The sequence below is a fragment of the Ascaphus truei genome, chromosome 3, assembly GCF_040206685.1.
Source record: "Ascaphus truei isolate aAscTru1 chromosome 3, aAscTru1.hap1, whole genome shotgun sequence".
NCBI classification, from domain to species: Eukaryota; Metazoa; Chordata; class Amphibia; order Anura; family Ascaphidae; genus Ascaphus; species Ascaphus truei.
In genome coordinates, this window is record NC_134485.1 from 428,192,346 (window position 1) to 428,218,805 (window position 26,460).

At 43.6% G+C, this 26,460-nt stretch overlaps 1 protein-coding gene across 2 annotated transcripts in view; it reads left to right on the top strand.

Moving 5' to 3' along the window:
* Nucleotides 1-26,460, top strand: part of CFAP44 (cilia and flagella associated protein 44) — a 131,836-nt gene that overhangs the window by 24,167 nt on the left and 81,209 nt on the right. For both annotated transcript variants that reach the window (XM_075592860.1, XM_075592859.1), the window contains exons 9-15: nucleotides 11,390-11,554; nucleotides 14,003-14,158; nucleotides 14,496-14,543; nucleotides 19,033-19,132; nucleotides 21,717-21,811; nucleotides 23,376-23,585; nucleotides 25,334-25,444. In XM_075592860.1, coding sequence (XP_075448975.1) covers nucleotides 11,390-11,554; nucleotides 14,003-14,158; nucleotides 14,496-14,543; nucleotides 19,033-19,132; nucleotides 21,717-21,811; nucleotides 23,376-23,585; nucleotides 25,334-25,444 — 885 coding nt within the window. The remainder of the gene's footprint in view (nucleotides 1-11,389; nucleotides 11,555-14,002; nucleotides 14,159-14,495; nucleotides 14,544-19,032; nucleotides 19,133-21,716; nucleotides 21,812-23,375; nucleotides 23,586-25,333; nucleotides 25,445-26,460) is intronic.

Sequence of the window (26,460 nt, forward strand, 5' to 3'; positions counted from 1 at the left end):
AAAGACATCTGCCCCACACCTCTACTCACACTGGGCCGTGTGAGTATTTATTTATATACATATTCTATCTACTGTGACCCCCCTGCACCCACTTGTGGAAGGGTCATCATTTATCACAAAGATACCATCTTTGGATTGTGCTTACACACGGCCGTGTAAGTATCTATTATATACTGTATCTTTTTTTTTTTTTCAATTTATTTTTTATTGTTTTAGAGAGACATAACAAATATATTGTCCATACAACAAAGAGCATTAACAGTTTGTCATCTGAAATAAAATAATTGATATAACACGCGTCTCTCATGAGCTTAACAAAGGATAGAGAAGAACGTAGAAAAGAAGAAAAAGAAGGGTGGGAGGGGTGGAAGGGGGGGGGGGTAGGACGAGCCCATTTGTCTGGTATTTCTGTATTTATTTATATAAATGATATATATTTATATATATTTCCCTAGTTTCCTGGCCATATTTCCCAAATTTTGTGAAATTTGTCAGTTTTCTGGTTCAACTGTGCTGTGAGGAGCTCCATCATCTTTATTTCCCTTAGTCTCCGTAAGACAGTCTGCCTAGAAGGCGCATTCACCTTTTTCCAGGCAGCCGCAATAGCACAGCGGGCAGCTGTCAGTACATGAGTGATCATCTTACTTTCTGCCGTTCCTAATTCATCTATTGGTTTGGCCAGCACCATGGTCAGCGGTTCCACCTCAACCTCCACCCCCAAGTACTCTCTGATCAATCTTTGTATCATGACCCAGAATACCTGAATTTTTGGGCAACTCCACCAAATATGAACCATATCTCCTTTTTGCCCGCATCCCCTCCAGCACAAATCCGGGAACCCGGGGAAGATCTTAGCCAGCCTACTCGGAGTTAGGTACCAATGAAATAGAATTTTATAAATATTCTCTTTGATAGTGGTACAGATTGACGTTTTTGCAGCTACCTCCCAAATGTCCTCCCAGTCTTCTCTATCGATCTCTGTATTCAAATCTTCTGCCCATTTGATCATATAGCTATGTTGGGAACAACCCGTTAATCGCGCCAGACCCAGATATATCTCCGAAATCAGTCCTTTACAGTAATATCCTTTCCTACACAGTCTTTCAAAATTTGTTAAATCTTTGAATGCCGAATCTTTAGAGACTGATTGCAGGTAATGCTTAATTTGGAGGTAACCAAACACTGGTATATTTATGATTTTGTGTTTCTTCTCCAGCGCTTGGAGTGGTAGAATTATACCGTTATCTACAAAGTCGTCAGCTACCATCAACTTTAACGTCTTAAATTTATTGAGTCTCTGTGGAAGCCAGCCTGGGGAGAATTCAGGGTTATAGAATATAGGGGTTAGTAGTGTTGGACTGGCTGTCAGACCATATTTATTTTTATTTCTAGACCATATCCGCCATGTACATTTCATTGCTCCCAGTTTTAATGTTTCCAAGAAGGTCTCTCCTCCCCTCTCGGTCCACATAGCAGCCGGGAGAGAGAGAGGTCTTGTATAAGTAGACTCAAGTCCCACCCAGCAACTGGTGGCTGGATCATTGTTCCAAATTATTGCTTGTTTGAGTTGGGCCGCCAAATAGTATTTAATGATATCCGGGACTGCCAAGCCTCCGCAATCTTTTGGGGCTAGCATAATAGATCTAGCTACCCTGGGTCTTTTATTTTGCCAGATAAATTGGAAAATTCTGTTTTGTATGTTTTTAAGCTCCGGCATTGGAATATCTATAGGAAGAGTCTGGAAATAATACAGGAGTCTTGGTAGGATATTCATTTTGATTGTGGCTATTCTTCCTAACCAAGATATCTGGTATTCGTTCCAGCTCTGGAGGTCATTTTTTAGCCTCTCAAATAATGGTGGATAGTTATGTTTGTATAGTGTATTATACTCCCTTGTTATTTGGATTCCTAAGTATTTGATCTTTGTGGAGTTCCACTTATATTTAAAATTTGCGTGTAATAATTTGATTTCAGAATCCGATAGGGTTAGGTTCAATGCTTCCGACTTATCCATGTTGATTTTATATCCCGATATTTTGCTAAATTTATCTAGTTGTGAATGTAAATTCGGGAGTGAAATCAAGGGGTTGGCGAGAGTTAGGATAATGTCGTCGGCAAATAGGGATATTTTGTAGTTTGTCTCTCCTATTACAATTCCATTTATGTTTTTTTCGTCTCTAATTGTTGCTGCCAAGGGTTCAATAGAGAGAGCAAACAGAAGCGGAGACAAAGGACATCCCTGTCGAGTACCATTCTTTATGTTTATAGGGTTTGAGTCTCCTCCTGGAAGTTTCACTATAGCCGTGGGAGATCTGTATAGGGCTCTTACACCTTCTAGATATGGGCCCTGAAATCCATATTTAAGTAGGGTTTGGTCTAGGAAATCCCACCTAATCCTGTCGAATGCTTTTTCCGCATCCAAGCTCAACAGGATGGCCTTTGTGGATGAGAGATGTACATGGTCGATTATATCTATAATTTTTCTAGTATTGTCTGAGGCCTGTCTGCCGGAAATAAACCCGACTTGATCTATATGTATCAGGCTTGGGAGTATGGGGGTCAATCTATTTGCCAGAATTTTGCTGAACAGTTTTAGATCCGAATTAAGGAGGGCTATGGGACGATAGTTACCACACTGTAGTGGGTCTCTCCCCTCCTTTGGTATGATTGCTAAATTAGCTTTAGACATAGATGGTGGGATGACTGTTCCTTCCAGAAACGCATTAAACATATCGAGTAGATACGGGGCCAGGACCGCCTTAAATTTTTTGTAGTATTGATTGGAGAATCCATCTGGGCCTGGCGTTTTGTTGGGTTTTAATTGGGCAATTGCATCTATCAATTCTTCTAGAGAGATTTCCTTATTTAGGTCTGAGAGGTTATTTTCCGAAAGTGTCGGAAGTTTACACGCCTCCAAGTATGTATAAATAGCCTCTGCATCTGATGATTTATTTTTGGGAAAATTTAGGTTATATAGTTTATTATAATAGTCCGAAAATTCGTTCGCTATTTGCGTCTCACAATGTGTCTTCGTACCTGATTTTGTCAAAATAGCTGTTATTTGGGATTTAGCTCTCATACCGCGCAATTTGGAAGCGAGTAATCGGTCGGCTTTATTACCTTTATCATAATATTTTTGTTTGGTCCACCGTAACGCCCTCTCCACTTCATCCATTTGGGTCTGCTTAAGTTCAGATCTAGTTTTATCTAGCAATTTGAATAGATTTTTCGAGGGATTAGTTTTATGTTTCTGCTCCAAAAGTTGGACTTTCTCCACTAGCTCATTATAGAGTTTTTGCTTTATTTTTTTCTTATGTGATGCTATGGAGATGATATTCCCTCTGATTGTCGCCTTATGGGCTTCCCATAACATTGCTGGTGACTCTACAGAGCCCTTATTCAGCGTGAAGTATTCTCTGAGTTTTTGTTTAATCTCTATTTCTACATCTACTTGATTTAACAGAGAATCATTCAGTTTCCAATTATATTGGTTAGTTCTATAGAAGGGGAGGGAGAGTGTCAGCGAGACCGGGGCGTGATCCGACCAAGATATTGATCCTATGTCTGACTGGGAGGTTGCCTGGAAGATGTCTTTAGTACCCAGAAAATAATCAATCCTTGAGTAGGTTTGGTGTGGGGGGGAGAAATAGGAGTAGTCCCTCTGCCCCTGGTGCTGTGCCCTCCAAATGTCTGTCAGGGAGAACTCCTTCATTATCTGTCTAAATTCTCTGGCATTCTTTTCCGTGACACGGGGATGTGGAGTCCCTGAGGGGTTTGTTCTATCTAGTTCCGGCATTGCTATCATATTTAAATCTCCTGCTAATAACAATGTAGTTCGAGTTTGGGGGTTGATAAGGTCACATAGATCTCTTAAGAATTTGGGTTGGCCTTCGTTTGGGGCATAAATGTTAACAAGAGTGACATCCACTCCCGACAGTGTACCTTGGAGAATAATGTATCTCCCTTCTGGGTCAGCATTCTCTTGTTTTAACAAGAATTTGACCGTATGCTTAAATAAGACTGCTACCCCTCTTTTTTTTGTGGGGCATGACGCATAGTACGCCTGTGGGTAAACCCTCTGGAAAGTGTTTGGGGGGGTCGTAGTATTGAAATGCGTTTCCTGTAAAAACAGTATGTCGCCTTTTGTTTTTTTGAACTCTTGGAGGGCAAGTTTTCTTTTGATGTTTGAATTTAACCCTCTAACATTTAAGGATATTAATTTAAGTGTCGTTTTAAGAGCCATTTATGGTTTTGGCATGTGTATTGCGTCTTACCTTTCCCTCCATTTTCCCACGATGGAGGGGAGACTTGCCTTCAGAGCTCCTCTTGTGATCAGCGTAGTTGCTTTGTGTAATCTCAATGTCTTGTCTTTCCTTTCGGCTCAGCTGGGTTTTGTCTCTGTTTAGTGTGGGCTGGGGGAGGTAGGTAGGGAATAATGGGGGGGTGATAGAAAGGAAGAAAAAGAAAAAGAGAATGAGTGGGCGATATGTACGCCTCGTCATAGGTACCCCCATCACTCTAAGGATGAGGGGGTGTAGGGCATAGTGCCCCTTGAGAACCTCTCGGAACGCTCCGCCCATGAACACATCCGGATACACCCCGGACCCCCTGTGATTAGTCATGTGGTCATCTGGACTTAGTTAAAAGGCAAATACATTGTATCTTAATTTATTATTCCCTATCCTACCCCCACTATACTGGGTTTACTGTATGCAAATCCCATCGTCCACAATTGTTTATACGTTTATCTACTAATCCCTCGCTCCCCCTACTCTGTTTGACTCTTTAATAACAAGTATTACAATCTGACCGTTTATATCAGACTGGGAGTTAGATTTACAAAAACTCCCAACGTGCGTTTCACAGTTCCCTTCATCGGACAAAATACTTCCAAGAGGTATCTAGCAGGGTAATTATATACCCCACCGATATGTATTTAACAATGAGCGAATGCATTCAAATTAATACTATTCAAATACCTATATAGTCCTATTCAAAAAACAGTAACATAATATGAAGTAACCCCCTGAAGAAGCAACCAGCAAAATGTGCGTTGGGAGTTTTTGTAAGTCGTGTAGTATGAACTGTTGCATTTTAATTCCAATTTGTAAAGATTGATGTGTTTATACAAGAGAAACCTTTCTCCGCACTGGAGCGTGTGGTGTGGAGCAAGATTTTGGTACAAGTAGCACCCGACTGAAGGTATTGCGGAACCCAGGACGGATGTTCCGGTGGGTGTGCCAGCTTGTAAGGTGATGAAGATTTGTGTATGATGACCATAAATACATTTCATATTTAGTCAGATATAACAGGCACATAATCTAGTCCACTAAATCTGTCTGCACCAGAGTGAGAAAATTACTTTCGGTGCAAGAACATGGTCAGTCGGAAGACGTTGTATCTAGAGATGGGTGAATTATAAAAGATTCAAGCCGCAAATCATCCGCGGATTTTATTTTAACAAAATAAGATCCGCAGATGGAAATTTGTAGATGGTTTGCACAGATAAAAATTCAATTTGTTTGTGGATGTCATTAAATACGAGGGGGGGGGGGGGGCGGAGGGAGAAGAGAGACAGGTGTCTCTCCATGTGTTGTTTGAAGGTGGGTTTTAGGGGCAATATATAGCACGTAGGACTCTAGTCTCTCTTGCTCTGTCTTTATCACCTCTGCTGGGAGTCTGTTCCTTGCATTCAGTAACCTTGCACTGAATTATTATTGTTATCTTTTATTTGTGTGACACTAACATATTTCCCAGCGCAGTATAATGTGGGAGGGAGGACAGTAACATTGTATGACAGTACATATATGTTAGGACAGTAACATTGTATGACAGAGTACATATATGTTAGCGCAGTAACATTGTATGACAGAGTACATATATGTTAGGGCAGTAACATTGTATGACAGTACATATATGTTAGGGCAGTAACATTGTATGACAGAGTACATATATGTTAGGGCAGTAACATTGTATGACAGTACATATATGTTAGGACAGTAACATTGTATGACAGAGTACATATATGTTAGGACAGTAACATTGTATGACAGAGTACATATATGTTAGGGCAGTAACATTGTATGACAGAGTACATATATGTTAGGACAGTAACATTGTATGACAGAGTACATATATGTTAGCGCAGTAACATTGTATGACAGAGTACATATATGTTAGGGCAGTAACATTGTATGACAGTACATATATGTTAGGGCAGTAACATTGTATGACAGAGTACATATATGTTAGGGCAGTAACATTGTATGACAGTACATATATGTTAGGACAGTAACATTGTATGACAGAGTACATATATGTTAGGACAGTAACATTGTATGACAGAGTACATATATGTTAGGACAGTAACATTGTATGACAGAGTACATATATGTTAGGACAGTAACATTGTATGACAGAGTACATATATGTTAGGGCAGTAACATTGTATGACAGAGTACATATATGTTAGGGCAGTAACATTGTATGACAGAGTACATATATGTTAGGGCAGTAACATTGTATGACAGAGTACATATATGTTAGGGCAGTAACATTGTATGACAGAGTACATATATGTTAGGGCAGTAACATTGTATGACAGAGTACATATATGTTAGGACAGTGGTAAGGAGATGCCTGTTCCAAGAAGCTTACAATCTAGACAGAGGGGAGTGAGACACAGGAATAGTGTGAGGTTCTTAGCAAGCGATTGGCTCTTAACATCAGGACTGTGCGGTGGTCGGATGAAAGTGATAGAAAGGAGCCAGGAGAGCGGGGGATTGGTCTCCTTGAAATAGTGTCTGTACGGAACTTCTAAATGTATGTATGGTAGGGGAGAGGCTGATTGTGCGTGGTAGGGGAGAGGCTGATTGTGCGTGGTAGGGGAGAGGCTGATTGTGCCTGGTAGGGGAGAGGCTGATTGTGCCTGGTAGGGGAGAGGCTGATTGTGCGTGGTAGGGGAGAGGCTGATTGTGCCTGGTAGGGGAGAGGCTGATTGTGCCTGGTAGGGGAGAGGCTGATTGTGCCTGGTAGGGGAGAGGCTGATTGTGCGTGGTAGGGGAGAGGCTGATTGTGCCTGGTAGGGGAGAGTCTGATTGTGCGTGGTAGGGGAGAGGCTGATTGTGCCTGGTAGGGGAGAGGCTGATTGTGCCTGGTAGGGGAGAGTCTGATTTTGCGTGGTAGGGGAGAGTCTGATTGTGCCTGGTAGGGGAGAGTTTGATTGTGCGTGGTAGGGGAGAGGCTGATTGTGCGTGGTAGGGGAGAGGCTGATTGTGCGTGGTAGGGGAGAGGCTGATTGTGCGTTGTAGGGGAGATGCTGATTGTGCCTGGTAGGGGAGAGGCTGATTGTGCCTGGTAGGGGAGAGTCTGATTTTGCGTGGTAGGGGAGAGGCTGATTGTGCCTGGTAGGGGAGAGTCTGATTGTGCCTGGTAGGGGAGAGTCTGATTGTGTGTGGTAGGGGAGAGTCTGATTGTGTGTGGTAGGGGAGAGTCTGATAGTGCGTGGTAGGGGAGAGTCTGATTGTGCGTGGTAGGGGAGAGTCTGTGCGTGGTAGGGGAGAGTCTGTGCGTGGTAAGGGAGAGTCTGATTGTGCGTGGTAAGGTAGAGTCTGATTGTGCGTGGTAGGGGAGAGTCTGATTGTGCCTGGTAGGGAGAGTCTGATTGTGCGTGGTAGGTAGAGTCTGATTGTGCCTGGTAGGGGAGAGTCTGATTGTGCGTGGTACGGGAGAGTCTGATTGTGTGTGGTAGGGAGAGTCTGATTGTGCCTGGTAGGGAGAGTCTGATTGTGCGTGGTAGGGAGAGTCTGATTGTGCCTGGTAGGGGAGTGTCTGATTGTGCCTGGTAGGGAGAGTCTGATTGTGCGTGGTAGGGAGAGTCTGATTGTGCGTGGTACGGGAGAGTCTGATTGTGTGTGGTACGGGAGAGTCTGATTGTGTGTGGTACGGGAGAGTCTGATTGTGTGTGGTACGGGAGAGTCTGATTGTGCCTGGTAGGGGAGAGTCTGTGCGTGATAGAGATCTCCAGAACTTGGGTGCAGCATGGGTAAAGCCTGGGAGGCGGGAGGGAGGGGAAGTAATAAGGGAGGTGGAGAGATGTAGATCAAAGAGCAGAACGTAGATTGTGTGTAGGGAAAGTACCTGGAAATGAGGTAAGAGATGTTCAGAGGAGCAGTGTTATTTTTACTTAAGTGTCTTACATTTGACTCTAGGGTATGGGTAGCCAATGTAGTGATTTGCATAATGGTGCAGAAGAGGAGGGTTGGTTAGTAAGGTGAATAGTCAACAGAGGAGACAGACGAGATGGCATAGGGGAAGACCAACTAGAAACAGGTTGCAGTAGTGAAGAGGGATATAATTGGTGGATTGTTCCGGGAGGAAGGATTGGATTTGGAGAGGTAACAAATGTACAGGATGAAGAAGAGGGAGGAATCAAGAATGACACCTAGGCATCTAGCTTAGGGTATCAGGATTATCACAGACAGATTTCCTGGGGCCCAGGACTAGAGCTTTGCCATGTCGGCGCCACCCCTGTGTCAGAGCCCCGCCCCCCCCGTGTCAGCGGTCTTGCAAGCCCTCCCCTTTCACACCTGTATTTCTCTCCCCTCTCTGGCTCTCACTCTACCCCCCTCTCTTCCTCACTCTCCCCCCTCTCTCTCACACACCCCCTCTCCTCTCTCTCCCCCACCCTCCACTACCACTCAATTACCCCCTCCCTCTAAATCCCTCCAACTCAATCCCCCTCTCCTCACACTCATTTTCCCTTCCTCTCCTGGCCACACACAATTCCCCCCAATCCCCATACAATTCTCCCACGACACTGTCCGCACCACCCACCCAATACAGACAATATACCCCCTCCAATACAAAATGACCTCCCAAAATACGGACACCACTACACCCCCCCAGATACAGACACAGTACACACAACCCAGATACAAACACCCCCTCCCATATACAAAAACCATTACACCCCCCCAGATACAAACACCCCCTCCCATATACAAAAACCACTACTACCCCCCCAGATACAAACACCACTACCCCCCCAGATACAATTACCACTATTACCCCACCCAGATACAAACACCACTACTCCCCCAGATACAAAGGTGCGTAGAGAGGCGGAAGCAGCTGAGGATAGCCGGGCCGACAGCTGGACGCAGAAGCCGGTCCCAACTTCCAGCGCCAGCTGGGCTCCCCACAGCCACCGGGCCTGGGACACTTGTCCCGGCTCTCCCCCTCCCTGTCGGCGGCCCTGGGAATGATAGTGTGGTTATCTATTGCAAGTCAGAAATGTGGAACAGTCTGTTTTTAGATTATGACCCTTGTCCGGTTCTTCTTTTATTTTGAACAATGCTAACCCAGAAACAGATCTAGAGCAAGGGGTCACTGTATAAACCCCAGGGAGCGGATAAGGCCAAGAGGGAAAGTATTTTCTAATTGTAACACCCTTGTAAGTGCATGCAGCTGACATACGTACAGTACACTGCTCCCTGGCTGCAATAGGACAACTACAACTCCCAGCATGCTGTGCTGCAGCAGGCAGCCACTTGTGGGGCAGGATGATGTGACCCAGGTTAGACAGAGAAGCAGCCAATAGGAAAGGCTGTGTAAGAGGACAGGAATCTTTAAAAGGGGCTGCAACAACACGTGGGGGCAGTCCTGGGGAGATGGAAACAAACAACAGCGCAAAACGCAAATAGTGAAGTAAATGAAAATATTATTGCATATAAAGTAGGGATAAATATTCTGCGTACATCAAAAAGCTAGAACATAAGCATTGAGTGTGCACAGCACACAAGTTACCAATCGGCAGGTAGGGGTTCAGGAGTCAGGAACTGGTCTCTCTGGCAGGCATCTCGGGTTGCAGCTGTAGGATTCCTCCTTTACATGAATAACCGGGAATGATATTGCAGCCTCTGTAGAAACCCTCCCTCTGGTCGGGTGGTATAAGGAGTGTCCAAAGTTCTTTAAATGATATTAGCACGGCAGCGGTCCCCAGATTGAGCAGTGAGGGGGACTCCAACCATACAGAGTGTGCTCAGAAACCGGCACAGCAACAGCCGGGACCGATCACTCACACAACAGTTGCTCTGGTTAGAGATGCCGTCGCTCCGTCGTAGTGCGCCGTATGATGACGTCACAATCGCGATTTAAATCAACCAAGGCACAGGGATGAAAATAGTCTCGAAAATGCCAAAATGCAATAGGATATAGCAGCAAAAACCTACTACACATAGGTATAAATTAGATCCTACGCGTTTTGTAGTATAGCACTACTTCATCATGGAATAAAAATGTCATTTCCCTGCAAGAAGGCCCAGCAGAGCGTTTGAAAGCAGAAAGGACTACAGAGACTCAATGGGGTAACAGTCCCAGAGAGAGAGAGAGCTGAGACAGTTGATTGGAGGTTTGGATGAGCAGAAACCAATCGGGTTCCAAGGTTTGTGAGTAACGCAGGAGGAGATCCTCATTACAGACGAGGGTAGTGAAGGCTTTGCAAAGAAGAGGCCTGCCACGATTACACTCACAGTTAACAAGAGCTCCAACATAGTGCTGGCACCAATATCGTACCACAATGTCGTGGGGACTTGGGCGAGACATTGGTACATGACTGTGTAGCATTTATAAACACAGTAATATTATGTACATGATCCTCCGATTGAGGATCACGGTTATGTCTGCATTGTTTGTTATTCAAGGCCTGGTGTCATGTCCGATTTGTCTGACCTTTGGGCCGCGTGCCCAGTACGTGGGATAACACTGTTATAACGGGGAGAAGGACTTGGGCTCCCACCTTGACCTATAGAAGTTACTCTAAGGGAAATTAATAGAGCGGCTACATAATGGAAAAGGTCGGGAAAGTAGTATAGTGCAGTGAATAATATGACGCATAAAGAAAGCATTAGGAAGGAGGGGCTAAGGTTTGAAAGTATATAATAAATGAACATTCAAGTACTCAGTGGCTGGGCAGTCCTAATCTGTCCATGGCAGTCCTTAATTACAAACCATGGTAACAATGTGTTACTCACCATTACTCATTACTCACCATTTTGGCGCTCGAGGCAAACACATAATAACTGAGGGCAAATACAGAATTAGGACTTATAGATGCTTAGGATATTCATGGAGGAACCTAATGGTAATATTTGAATATGGAGAAGAAGCCAAGTTAGTTTCTAAGTAAGTATGAGAAAGAAGCAGACTGAGTGAATCAAAAGCAGACTGAGTGAATCAAATGGTTCTTGTCCGGTAACAATTGCTGTGTTTCTATATATAGTACTGTTGTGGGCACTTGATTGCCAGATCTAGGTGGGTGACCGCAGAACACAATAGTGATGCTTTCCATTGGTAATGCTCCTGTGTTTCTCTTCTGCTTTATCACCAGGTGATCTCTGGATCTGAATGGGGCAACATGTTGCTTTGGGAAGGAGGTCTCATCAAGGTAGAGTTATGCCGAAGAGGACGCAGACCCTGCCACCACGGACCCATTAACCATTTTGTACTTGATGAAGGAGAGCTGATCACAATTGGAACGGATGGATTTGTCAGGGTGAGTTTCTACTGAGATCACAGAATAGCCTGGCTCTCTGATGTTTGTGATCCATGTCCTGGCTCCATAGGCTCTTGGCTCTTGCGAACGCCTTCTTGTTGCCACCTGGCCCTATAGGCCCGAGAGCGCAGCAAAAGTATGTGGAGCCAGACATTTTTGCTGCCCCCAAATTTTGCCACCCTGGACTCGGGCCTAATGGGAAATCCGCCACTTGGTCAATGTGTACATAAAGACGACACCGTGTTAGTGTTTTATTGAACATTTTTGTGTACTAGAATAAGAATGAAAGGCCTCTCTGTCCTTGGAAGGGTTAAAGTCACTTAGATTATTATACCAACCGGGAAAACATAGTATAAAATACAAAGAATAGAATAAACTAAAATGCAGGTGGAAAGTGAGCACTAGTAAGTGAGTACTAATAAGCAGAAGAGCACACAAAAACACAGTGACTGGTGTACAACCCTTTTACTAAACATATATATCTATACCGTATATATCATTTATGCACTCACAAATGTAGTGCGTTAAGTAAAGCCCATCACGTGGGGCACTTCTCTCCTACGGAGTGCCCTGGTCACATGCTGGGCCAGTGCAACGACTGACTAACGACTTAGGCAGTCACCTAAGGCGCCACATTTTGGGGTGCGGCGGGAGTGGAGGAGGAAGACGAATGACGGGTGGTGTGCAATGTGGCGGAAGAGGCGGTCGGCGATTTGAGACGGGCAGTGGAAGAAGTCTGAGGACTGTGGGAGCGGAGCAGGGCGGCAAAGGAGCATGCCCCAGCCGTCCGACTCGGAAGTCTTCACTGACTTCTGGTGTCTGCCGCTGGTACAGCACCGGTGCTCCCAGCCGTCCACCTCCTCTGCTGCCCTGTTCCTCTGCCGCGGTCCTCCGGCTTCCTCTCCTGCCGCCGCCTGTCTCAGCTGCCGCCCTGCTCCGTGCCCACTGGCAGACTCTGCCGTTGCTCCGCTCCTGTTGGCCTGTGTCCTCCGCAAGCCACTGGTAGGCATTACTTGGGTAAAACGAGAAGGGGGTGGGAGAAGAGGAGGAGGAGGAGGGGGTGGGAGGAGGGGGTGGGAGGAGGAGGAGGAGGGGGTGGGAGGAGGAGGAGGGGGTGGGAGAAGGAGAGGGGGTGAGAGAGGAGGTGGGGCGAAGGAAGTGGAGGAGGGGGAAAGCGAAGAGGAAGAGGAGGGGAATGAGAGAAGAGGTGAGAGAAGAGGAGGAGGTGAGAGTAGAGGAGGAGGGGTGAGAGAGGAGGTGGGGGCGAGGGAAGTGGAGGAGGGGGAAAGCGAAGTGGAAGAGGAGGGGAATGAGAGAGGAGGAGGAGGGGTGATGAGAGAAGAGGTGAGAGAAGAGGATAGGGGGTAAGGGAAGTGGAGGTGGCATGAGGGAGGAGGAGGGTATGTGAAAAGGAGGAGATGGGGAGGTGTGAAGAGGGAGAGGAGGTGGAGGGTGAGATGAGGAAGAGGAGGGGGGTTGAGAGAAGAGTAGGAGAGGGAGTGAGAGGAGGGGGGGGAGAAGAGGAGGAGGACGGGGTGTATGAAAAAGACGAGAAGATGGGACGGGTGAAAAAGAGGAGGAGGAGGGAGGGTGTGAAGAGGTTGAGGAGAGGAAGTGAGAGGTGATGGGTGGTGAGAGTGTGTTGGGGGTGTGGGAGGGTGGGTGCACAGGGCTGAAGGTTCGCCTAGGGTGCCGATTACCCTTGTATCGGCCCTGGTCACATGGGGCACCTCTCTGCTACAAAGTGCTCTGGTTGATCACAGCGTCAGACCGCACTGGAGCTGTGTAACCGTGGAAGGGTTTATCACATTGTTACATATTGTACCCAAGTTTACTAAGCAGCCTTTTGCCATAAAACCCCTCCCAGTTCTGGAAGAACCTCACAGCCCACTTACTTGAATAAGATGTCTTATGGCCGAGGAATGGCTCGTAAAACAAAAGCGCAGGAACCTCATTGTGTTTGTTTAGCAGATTCAGGTCCTTATTTACTAAGCAGTCCTATTCCACTAGACACCTTTGAGCCCATCTGCCACGGGAAGGTGTCATGTGAAGTAGCATGGATTAGTAAATATGACCCTCAACCTCTTCCATGTCAAATGAACATGCAAAACAGTGTTCCTGACTCCTCCAGCAGGAAAGGGGTTAATTTAATGGCTTGTTTATGGTATCAAGTGATGGGAAAAGTTGAGCTTTAACCCGTTTCTGCTAGCAGTACAGGTAACATTGACAGCAAAGAGATGACGGATGACTTAAATGATCTCTGTTGAACGAAAATGGGATCCTTGTGGTGTTTCCTCATTTCCCAGAATGATAATGTACCTGTATTGTAATGTGATGCATACAAGGGGTACTCTATATAGGCATCAACTATTGATAACCCTCATTTATTTATCAAAACATGGTACTAATAAGTTTGGACAGTTCAAGCTCCATTACCCTTCCCACCAGGTGTGGGACTTTGAGACCGTGGACACAGCTGACACTATTGATGATACAGGACTTCTGGAGATGGAGCCCATGAACGAACTCTTAGTTGGGAAGAATGTGAACCTTCGCTTCATGGTGAAGATGATGGAATCAGACTCCCCCATGTGGTTTGCTCAGGTAAGGATAGTATCTCCATCACACGATACAAGCAATGTGCTTGGTTTTGAGGCGTCATTATATATATTTTTAAAGGGTTCAATGTATCTTATAGGTGTCTGCTGCCTTTTATCCGGGGGTGTCAAGACCAATGTCACTTTGCCTTAGAGCACAGGTGGCTCAATCAGTAGCTCAGTCCATGATTTAGCCACCTGTGCTGAAGCTGGGATATCTTTGGAACCTGACTTGTTAGAGGGACTGGAGGACTGGAGTCGAGAACCCTTGACCTACTGTATACAGTCATTGGCCAATGTACCAATGTAAATCTGCCATTTTGAACTCTGGTTTTTATCCATAGGACGCTAATGGAGCTATATGGAAGCTGGACCTCTCCTTTTCTAATATTGTAAGTTTTACTCTATTACTATTGGCACTGAGGAAATATATATATATATATATAGCAAATAAAATGATCACTTGTGAGCACAATGTCTTAGACAGGTCTGCAACCCTGCGTTTCACTATTATCACCAAGCATACAGTGCTTCCACTGCAGCAAGGGATTCTGGGAAATGACATGCAAATGAGCACACAGTGCCACATTTTATATACACACACACACACACATATATGTATATGTATATGTATATGTGTATATATATATGTATATAGTGCAGAGGTCATTACACTCTGCTCATATTACTTGACCTCTCTGCAGCATTTGATACTGTGGATCACCCTCTTCTCCTTCACATTCTCCATACTCTTGGTATTCGGAACAAAGCTCTATCCTGGATCTCATCCTACCTCTCCCATCGTACTTTCAGTGTCTCTTCTGCTAACACCTCCTCCTCCTCTATTGATCTTTCTGTGGGGGTACCCCAGGGCTCTGTCCTGGGACCTCTTCTCTTTTCTCTGTACACACTCTCTAGGTGACCTAATAACATCTTTTGGGTTTAAATATCACCTCTATGCTGATGACACACAAATATACTTTTCAACACCCGACCTTACACCTGCTATACAGACCAAAGTTTCTGAATGCCTCTCTGCTATATCATCCTGGATGGCCCTCCGTCGCCTTAAACTCAACATGGCTAAAACAGAGCTCCTCATACTTCCTCCCAAACCTGGCCCTACTACCTCCTTCCACATTACTGTTGGAACTACGATCATACACCCAGTAGCCCAAGCACGCTGCCTAGGGGTCACACTCAACTCCTCTCTCACATTCGCCCCTCACATTCAAAACATTTCTAAAACTTGTCGCTTTTTCCTCCGCAATATTACAAAGATACGCCCTTTCCTCTGTTGCTCGACTGCTAAAACTCTGACTCAGGCCCTCATTCTCTCCCGTCTTGATTACTGTAACCTCCTGCTGTCCGGCCTTCCTGCCTCTCACCTGTCTCCCCTACAATCTATCCTAAATGCTGCTGCCAGAATCACTCTACTCTTTCCTAGATCTGTCTCAGCATCTCCCCTCCTGAAATCCCTCTCCTGGCTTCCAATCAAATCCCGCATCTCACACTCCATTCTTCTCCTCACTTTTAAAGCTTTACACTCTTCTGCCCCTCCTTACATCTCAGCCCTAATTTCTCGCTATGCACCATCCCAACTCTTGCGTTCTGCTCAAGGATGTCTTCTTTCTACCCCCTTTTTATCTAAAGCCCTCTCCCGCCTTAAACCTTTTTCACTGACTGCCCCACACCTCTGGAATGCCCTTCCCCTCAGTACCCGACTAGCACCCTCTCTATCCACCTTTAAGACCCACCTTAAGACACACTTGCTTAAAGAAGCATACGAATAGCACTGTGAACATTCTGAACACATGATACATAAAGCTTGGCCCCCTGCAGATGCACTTACCAGAACTCCCTCCTACTGTCTCTGTACGTTCTCCCTACCTACCAATTAGATTGTAAGCTCCTCGGGGCAGGGACTCCTCTTCCTTAATGTTATGTTTATGTCTAAAGCACTTATTCCCATGATCTGTTATTTATATTATCTGTTATTTATTCGATTACCACATGTATTACTGCTGTGAAGCGCTATGTACATTAATGGCGCTATATAAATAAAGACATACAATACAATACAATAAATGAGTTCTTCAGTATTAGGTGATACCTTTTTTATTGGACTAACAATTTATGTCATAGGACAAGCTTTCGAGAGTTATCCTCTCTTCTTCAGGTCAAGCAATACTGATATACAAAGGATTCCATGGCTAGAACAGTGTAGAGAGAGGGGAAAAAAAGAGATATTTACTGTAGATAAGGTAGGGTGTTAAATGTGTTTGAAGACAGGGGACAGTGTCAAAGAAAGGTGGGGAGGGGGAGGGATACTGGGGGGGAGAGAGAAAGTGTGGATAAGTATAGAGGCAAGCAGGATAATTACAAGCAATTTTGATAGGGTGTGAGAAAACCCATGTCCGCATTAAGTCCTTTGGTTTTGGTGTCAAAGAGTCTTATCATTCTGAGTTCAAATGTTTTCCGTTCTTGGGTGCTTTTAAACATTCCATTGAGGATTTTGATTTTTAGATCATTTATGGAATGATCTGGTTGTGAGAAGTGATGTCCCACAGGTGAGCAGTATCTTCCTTCTTCGTGATGGAGTATAGAGTGTCTGTGCATATTCATTCTTCCTTGTAGTTTTTGGCTGGTTTCCCCAATGTAGCAACCGTGGTCACATTTGTTGCACTGAATCATATACACTATATTCCTGGATGTGCAGCTGTATGATCCTTTAACATTGAATGTTCTATGGTTGTGACTGGCTGTGGGATCTTGGCATATATGTTTGCAGAGTTTGCAACGTTTGTTGTTGCACGGTTTTGTACCATTATCAGTGTCTTTAAAATCATTGTGAAGTTTTCTGCTGACTGGCATGTAGTTATGAATCTTTGTTCAAGATTTGAAACTACTTTCCTAACTACATGCCTCCACAAACCCTACAAATACTACAGATACATTGATGACCTGTTTATAATATGGACAGAGGGTGAAGAAAACCTAAAACAATTCCACGAGTCCCTGAACTCATTCCATCCATCTATTAAACTCAAAATGGATTATTAGGCAAACCTAGTAAACTTTCTAGATACTACAGTAACACTGAAAGATGGCAAACTACAAACATCTGTATACAAGAAACCAACTGACAGATGCAGTTACATCCACAACTCCAGCTTCCATCCCACTCATACAAAACAAGGTATCATACACAACCAGGCTATAAGATACAACCGCATATGCTCTGACACTGAAGACAGAAACAGGCATCTCACAACCCTGACCGAATCGTTCAGACAGAAGGGATACAAACCAAAGACCATTGCCAAAAGTATTACATCTGCAATAAAAGCCCCACGAGAACACCTGCTACAATACAGACAGAAAGAACCTACCAAACGCATACCACTAGTGACCACATACAACCCTACCCTAGAGGGTATACGTAAAATAATCAAAGATCTGCAACCCATACTGACAGAGGACGCGACATTAAAAGAAATTTTTCCCAAACCTCCCATTCTTGCATTCTGGCAACCACCAAACCTCAAACAGAAATTAGTCAGCAGAAAACTTCACAACGATTTTAAAGACATGGATAATGGCACAAAACCGTGCAGCAACAAACGCTGCAAACTCTGCAAACATATTTGCCAAGATCCCACAGCCAGTCACAACCATAGAACATTCAATGTTAAAGGATCATACAGCTGCACATCCAGGAATATAGTGTATATGATTCAGTGCAACAAATGTGACCAAGGTTGCTACATTGGGGAAACCAGCTAAAACCTACAAGGAAGAATGAATATGCACAGACACTCTATACTCCATCACGAAGAAGGAAGATACTGCTCATCTGTGGGACATCACTTCTCACAACCAGATCATTCCATAAATGATCTAAAAATCAAAATCCTCAATGGAATGTTTAAAAGCACCCAAGAACGGAAAACATTTGAACTCAGAATGATAAGACTCTTTGACGCCAAAACCAAAGGACTTAATGTGGACATGGATTTTCTCACACCCTATCAAAATTGCTTGTAATTATCCTGCTAGCCTCTATTCTTAACCACACTTTCTCTCTTGCCCCCAGTATCCCTCCCCCTCCCCACCTTTTTTTGACACTGTCCCCTGGCTTCAAACACATTTAACACCCTACCTTATCTACAGTAAAAATCTGTTTTTTGGTTTTTTTCCCCCCTCTCTCTACACTGTATTAGCCATTGAATCCTTTGTATATCAGTATTGCTTGACCTGAAGAAGAGAGGATAACTCTCGAAAGCTTGTCCTATGACATAAATTGTTAGTCCAATAAAAAAGGTATCACCTAATACTGAAGAACTCATTTATTCTGCACTATCGCAACTGGACTAACATGGCTATTTTCTGCTTTATATATATAATATTTAAAAACAAATGGTGCATACAGTATATCAGACCATACACAAAAGTATAAGTTAATAGATGTGCAAGCAAGGAAACCAATACAGGCTGTACATTAGCCAGTAAACTAAACACATGCTCAATTTAACGGACCATACAGCAAACAGTGGGGCTGAAGGAGCGGCTCAGTGAGTAAAGACACTGACTGATAACAACGAGACTCAGTTTGATGCAGGGGTACCTGGTTACAATCACGGTGTCTGCTTCTTGTGACCTTCGTAAAGTCACTTTATCTCCCTGGGCCTCAGGCACCAAAAACATAGAGTGTAAGCTTTATGGGGCAGGCATTGTGTCTTCCTATGTGGTCAGTACCGTGTGCTTTACTGTGATTGTGAAGCGCTTTGAGTCCCATTGGGAGAAAAGCGCTACATGAAATAAAGTTATTATACCGCACATTGAAGTTATTTACCTGTATGTGGCCACTGCTTTCTCTAGACACAGGAACCCGAGTGCCTGTTCTCTTTCCACTCGGGAAAGATCAAAGCTTTGGATGCTTCTTCTTCTACATACCTCATGGCCACTACTTCGCTGGACCGTAAGTACAGATGCAGTGTGTTGTTGTAATTGGGACACAGCAGTAACCATTTCCAGAGAGGCCAGCAACGGAAATCCATAACACACAGTGGTTATCCATTACTCTCCTTAACAAGGATTCTCTCATCGCATCCCTGCAGGCTGTTGGATGAGAAACATATCATTTTCATTCATATACTTTATTCTTCTTATGGAAAAGTACTGTACACAGGTGTTCTTGAGGACAAAGAAATCCCTTAGTGGTGCAATATAGGCGTGTAAAGAGGCTGTATTTAAAAATATAATTTTAAGACATATTCTTAAAATAATAGGCTGAAAGATGATAAAAAAAATAATAATAATAGACCACTGTGGATAAATCAAAAATGTTGTGGTGAGTACACAGTCTTGCTAGTGAAATTTTCACTAGGACACAATAAGGTGTGTCGTTCTCGATACTTTGGGATCCCTGTATCTGAGATCGATAAGGGGAAATTACAGACCTGTAAGCCTGACTTCAATAGTAGGGAAACTACTTGAAGGTTTAATACGGGATAATATTCAGGAATACCTAATGGAAAACAAAATTATTAGTAATAGTCAGCATGGATTTATGAAGGATAGATCTTGCCAAACTATCCTTATTTGTTTCTTTGAGGAGGTAAGTAGGAATTTAGACCAGGGTAATGCAGTTGATGTTATCTACTTAGATTTTGCAAAGGCTTTTGATACGGTTTCACACAAGAGGTTGGTGTACAAAATAAAGAAAATTGGACTCAGTAATAATATATGCACCTGGATTGAAAACTGGTTAAAGGACAGACAACAGAGGGTTGTCATAAATGGAACTTTTTCAGGTTGGGCTAGAGTCGGGAGTGGAGTACCTCAGGGATCGGTACTGGGACCCCTGCTTTTTAACTTGTTTATTAATGACCTTGAGGTTTGGATCGAGAGCAAAGTCTCCATCTTTGCTGATGATACTAAATTGTGTAAGGTAATAGAATCAGAGCAGGATGTAATTTCTCTTCAGAAGGACTTGAAGAGACTGGAAACGTGGGCAGGTAAATGGCAGATTAGGTTTAATACAGATAAATGTAAGGTTATGCATTTGGGATGCAAGAATAAAAAGGCGACTTACAAATTAAATGGAGATATATTGGGGGAATCCTTGATGGAGAAGGATTTATGAGTGCTTGTAGACAGCAGGCTTAGCAATAGTGCCCAATGTCATGCAGTAGCTGCAAAGGCAAACAAGATCTTATCTTGCATCAAACGGGCAATGGATGGAAGGGAAGTAAACATAATTATGCCCCTTTACAAAGCATTAGTAAGATCACACCTTGAATATGTAGTACAATTTTGGGCACCAATCCTAAGAAAAGACATTATGGAACTAGAGAGAGTGCAGAGAAGAGCCACCAAATTAATAAAGGGGATGGACAATCTAACTTATGAGGAGAGGCTAGCTAAATTAGATTTATTTACATTAGAAAAGAGGCGTCTAAGAGGGGATATGATAACTATATACAAATATATTCGGGGACAATACAAGGAGCTTTCAAAAGCACAATTCATCCCACGGGCAGTTCAAAGGACTCGGGGCCATCCCTTAAGGTTGGAGGAAAGGAGATTTCACCAGCAACAAAGGAAAGGGTTCTTTACAGTAAGGGCAGATAAAATGTGGAATTCATTACCCATGGAGACTGTGATGGTAGATACAATAGATTGGTTCAAAAAAAGGTTGGACATCTTTTTAGATGGGAAAGGTATACAGGGATATACCAAATAAGTATACATGGGAAGGATGTTGATCCAGGGATTAATCCGATTGCCAATTCTTGGAGTCAGGAAGGAATTAATTTTTCCCCTTAATGGGGTTTTTTGTTTGCCTTCCTCTGGATCAATAAGTAAGTATAGATATAGGATAAACTATCTGTTGTCTAAATTTAGCGTAGGTTGAACTAGATGGACCTATGTCTTTTTTCAACCTCATCTACTATGTAACTATGTAACAGACCTCTAAGAACAAAATTGGTGAGTAACAAATTAACCAATTGTTGTCCTTCTGTATTTTAAGTCCGTAGAGGTAAAGTCTGTCTGAAGATAAATAGCCGTTTTGAGTGACAAAATCCATATATAGTGGCTTTAGGATAGAAGGTGCTTCATTTAAGTATTACTAACATTTAAGATGAGTGATGCAGGTGTGTTGCTAATTTCACTAGCAAGATTGTGTGCCCACCACAATTTTTGATTGATCTATTGTGGTTTATTATTACTATTATTATTATATTTCAGCCTATTATTTTAAGAATATGTCATTTTTTAAATACAGCATCTTTACACGCTTGTCGTGCACCACTATGGGATTTCTTTGTCCTCAAGTACACCTGCGTACTTTTCCTATATCCATTACCTCCCAGGTAGCACACAGATCATTTATACATATCAATAATATTTACAAGTTCGAGCGAGGTCCCCCCTTCTACCCAAAACTTTATTCTTATGTTTGCATAGAAAGTCAGTTCCGTGAGGATTGTGATTACGCGTTGTAGGAAACCCCAAACTATGAAATGAAATAACCTGCCCCCGATTTGACCTTTTTGCAGGGTCAGTCCGAATCTATGACTTCGCCGGGAAGTGCCCGCTGGCTGAGATGAAATTCAAACAAGGAGGCACCTCCTTGGCATGGGCACCGCGCATGGTAAGTTGGAGCTTTCTTTACCTTTTTATTGTTGAAAAAAGTCCTTGGCAAAAGAAGACAGAGCAGCTTCCCAGCTGAGGGGGTGGGGGCAAGAAAAGTAAAAAAATCCAAAAATCGTTGGATGGGACCCAAAGAGAATTAATTGAGGTTTAAGGCAAGTAAATAAATACAGAACATACTTTGCACCTTAAAATAGTATCACAGTGATACACAAATACATAAACAAATATACATAACTCACAATAAAACACATGCTTTTGTACAGAAGGTAGACTTTGTGTGAAATAGTGTACATCACCAACCACGTCACTGCCTTTGTCAGGATCTTTTTCAGGAGAAAGAGGGGAAACGTGGAAGCTTAAATACCTTTGAAAGAAACGGGAGGATCAACAAACTGCTCCTTGACTCCCTCTCTCATACATTATTATAAGCATACACACTGTATATAAGTGTTCAGGACGAGTTTCCTATTTTAACTGCTCGGAGCGAGCACAGAGGTCAGTTGGGGTGTTTTGAGGTTCTGTAGAAGGTAGTATTTTAGATTGTAAGCTCTTCACAGCAGTGACTCCTTTCCCCAATGTTTACTTCTGCCGCATTTTTGAAGCACTTGGGCTTCGTGCCCGACGGCGTGCGCGTCGCACACAAGGTACGGCCCTCCATGGGGCCGGCCCGAGTAGCTGCCTGTGCGCACCTGCACAATGCGCAATGGGCGACCGCCTTTGCCAAAAGACAAGAATTTTGGCGCGGCGGGCCGAGCGATTGCTGCGTCAGGGCGGCAGTTCAGCTAATGAGGGCGCCCCAGCTGCGTGACGTCATGGCTGTGCCCCCGCCACGCACCCACCAGTCACGAGTGATCTGCAGTCCATCAGATAGCTCAGCTGGAGGGGGAGAGCGCCGGGTTGCGCTTCGTTGCGCGTGCGGCGCCCGCACTGGGGCCGTAGCCGTATTCCTGTTTGTATTAGAGCTTCACGTTCTTTTGTTGCAGCTATTACTGCTGTGACTCACACTGCACATGAGGGGCACTATACAAATAAAGATATACATTAGCAGGCTAGGTGTCCCATGTGGCCCGTATCTGCTGTACGTTTCTGTGTGTCTGTAGATTTGTTGTAGTCGGGAAGCCGCGGCATCCCTTCTTTGTGGGGGGTGTCCCCATTTGGAAGAACAGACCCTCCCCGGACAGCTGCAGTGTTTTGCTTTTTATGCTGCGGCTCCGAGGACGGTAAGTTTGTAGGGTGTGAAAACCTTTTTAGGGGACCCACATCAGAGTCCTTTATTATAAATGAAATGATGGTGTACAGAGCTTTCGAAAGCCTCAGACCTGCAGGTTCCTTCTTCAAGTGTATGTGTCATGTCAATGTCACTGTGTCTATTACGGAGCCCCACCTTATCATTTTGTAACCTTCCATGTGATCTTTAACCATCTACTTCACTTCACATCATCAGAGCTGTTTGTGCTTTGATGACGCTCTTTATTTCCGCGGGTGCGCGTCTGTGTTTTCTATCCTTGTCCTTTTTCCTTTTCTACATAACCCCCGACACGCCCTGCATTCCCTTTTAACAGGTCAATCCTAAAGGCGGCATCTTTGCTGTGGGGTTTGATGACGGAGTCGTGCGTCTGCTGGAAGTTTACAATCCCACGGGCTTGACGCTCGTGGCGATGCGCACGGGCACACAAGATGCAGAAATCCGACTGATGCAGGCCTTCAAACCGCACAATGCGCCCGTCACAGCGCTGGCATATGAGCGTAATGGGGAGATCCTCGCCATGGGGGTACGATTCGAACCAAGTACAATGTTCTATTTGTGTTTTACACTACGAATGGTTCCTTGACGAGGTATATTGTGAAAAAAGTGATATAAGGCGCAAACAACTTAAAAGAAACTGTGATTAAATATAAATAAAAGTGTTTAGGTAGTGAAAAAGATAATGTGTTAAACACCCAGCTCAAACCCTCTGGTGGGACCTGTTTCACGGGTTCCAACGGTTAAAGCAGTATCTCAAACAATCCAGGGGGAGCATATAGGGAAAAGAAAACAGAAGGTACACAAATAAGTGCAGACGTATATGAATTCAATGAAACTTCAGATTGTGTCTTGGCTCATATGGTTGATCTACTCACTGGACGTCAGCAAATCAAAGGCAGCTGGCAAATAGGGTTGCCACCCATACAGATCGTTGCAGTCAGGACCTCTCTTTCAAACGCTCTGTCAGCAATGAATGTATTATATGTAAGATGAGAGAGAAGACTACATAGTGCGATCAAATTGATAAATAAATCTTTATAAAACAAAGGTATAAAAATGCGCACTTACAATGTGTCAATAAAAATCAAGCATGTATCACACAAATGGTGAAATTGGAGGTTTGCCGAACTGCTCACCGCCTCCCTTGGGTATTCGGCTGGCTCCCACTGCTCGGTTTCTGAAATCAGAACTCCCCTCTTTGCGCCCGTCAGGAAAGGTGACGTCACGGCTGCAGGGCTGGTGTGCTACGGATCGCCTCCAAGTCCAAAATAGGTCCAAAATTTTGGACTTGCAGGCGATCCGTAGCACACCAGCCCTGCAGCCGTGACGTCACCTTTCCTGACGGGCGCAAAGAGGGGAGTTCTGATTTCAGACACCGAGCAGTGGGAGCCACCCGAATACCCAAGGGAGGCGGTGAGCAGTTCGGCAAACGTCCAATTTCACCATTTGTGTGATACATGCTTGATTTTTATTGACACATTGTAAGTGCGCATTTTTATACCTATGTTTTATAAAGATTTAATTATCAATTTGATCGCACTATGTAGTCTTCTCTCTCATCTTACATATAATACATTCATTGCTGACGGAGCGTTTGAAAGAGGGGTCCTGACTGCAACGATCTGTATGGGTGGCAACCCTATTTGCCAGCTGCCTTTGATTTGCTGACGTCCAGTGAGTAGATCAACCATATGAGCCAAGACACAATCTGAAGTTTCATTGAATTCATATACGTCTGCACTTATTTGTGTACCTTCTGTTTTCTTTTCCCTATATGCTCCCCCTGGATTATTTGAGATACTCCTTGACGAGGTATGACATTAGATTGTATGCAGCATTAATCAGAGCACCGCAGAAGTTGGGGTTAAATAAGACACGTGTCCATTGAGTTTACAATGAACCCTTTCTATGAATCCATTGTTAAACCTTGTTTAAAGCCACATAAAGTATATAAAGCAGTGCTAAGCCAAAAGGCCATTCAGTCTGTTCTTTCCTTTCATCTCGGTGTGTTGATCCTGCGTTGTTTTTACAGCCTGCGTATATAACAGTCCATTGTATATCCAGAAGGCAATGTTTAAACCTGAAATGTCTAAGTTACAAAGTTGAAGTTCTATATCACCTTATTGCCTTATGAAGTAATAGTCAAATGATCCATAGTTAGCACATTGATTACTTTTACCACTCTGTTGAGATGTCAGGACTTTGCAGCCCCGGGAGAGCAGTTCATTGCTTATGTTGATTTGCACTCCTGATATGTTCTTCTTCATCCTACAGAGTAAAGACAAAACAGTCTTCTTCTTTGCCGTCGGAGATAAATACAAACCCATTGGATTTGTTCGCGTACCCGGAGCAGTGAGGGAGTTGCACTGGTCTCCACCTTCTCATGTGAGTTATAGAGCTTATTCATTTCGACCCAGAATCACAATGCTCACTATCTGGTCAGGGGCGCTCAACTTTAGTCCTCAAGCCCCCCCAACAGGTCAGCTTTTTAGGATATCCCAGCTTGAGTACAGGTGGCTCAATCAGAGGCTCAGTCCTAAGTTATGAGGGTTTGTTCTTTGTTGGGACATAGGACCAGTGTTGCTGCAATGGACATAACTAGCTGCAGTATCAGTGTGTAGTTTGAGCAATATCAATTTATGGAAAAATTAACCAACACACACGTTTACTAAACAGTCTTCTGCCATAATACACACACACAAAAAATACAATAATTTCCTCTAGCGCAACTCTATGAATAATACATAAACATATGTTTCATTTCGTGAGAATTCATTTCACCAGTGATATGAAAGGGTGCATTTCTCCCCTATACAAATAACCAACAAGTGTATTTTACATTTGACAAATGTGCAAACATATACACATTCCCACTAAACATACGTAGATCTAAAAAGTGAAGAAAAAAAGTGTATCACAGTGTTTGTGTATATAAACGAAAACAATTCAATATCTCTAGGGAGAAAAAAAAAAATAAAGTTTGAAATGTATCAGTCCTCGGTGCGGCTTTCCACTAATGACCTTCCAATGTACTCTCAAAAATAGCTGCAGTGAAAGGAAGGCGCTACTCACTGGACACATCCAAGGGAGAAAAGAGAAAAACAACATATATATATATATATATATATATATATATATATATATATATATATATATATATATATATATATATATATATATATATATATATATATATATATATATAAACAAATATAATCTGCAAATGAAATGTAATATTAAAGGATTTTATAAAACTCAATTAGCGATGAATAAAAATATAGACATATCATTCTCATAGATTTACATATCAGCATTAGGAGTGAGTAGTCCAGCTTATGAATCTACAGGACCTGAGGAAGTGGCTTTTCCCTTCTGGCTGTTTCCAGATAAGCTCCTGTTCA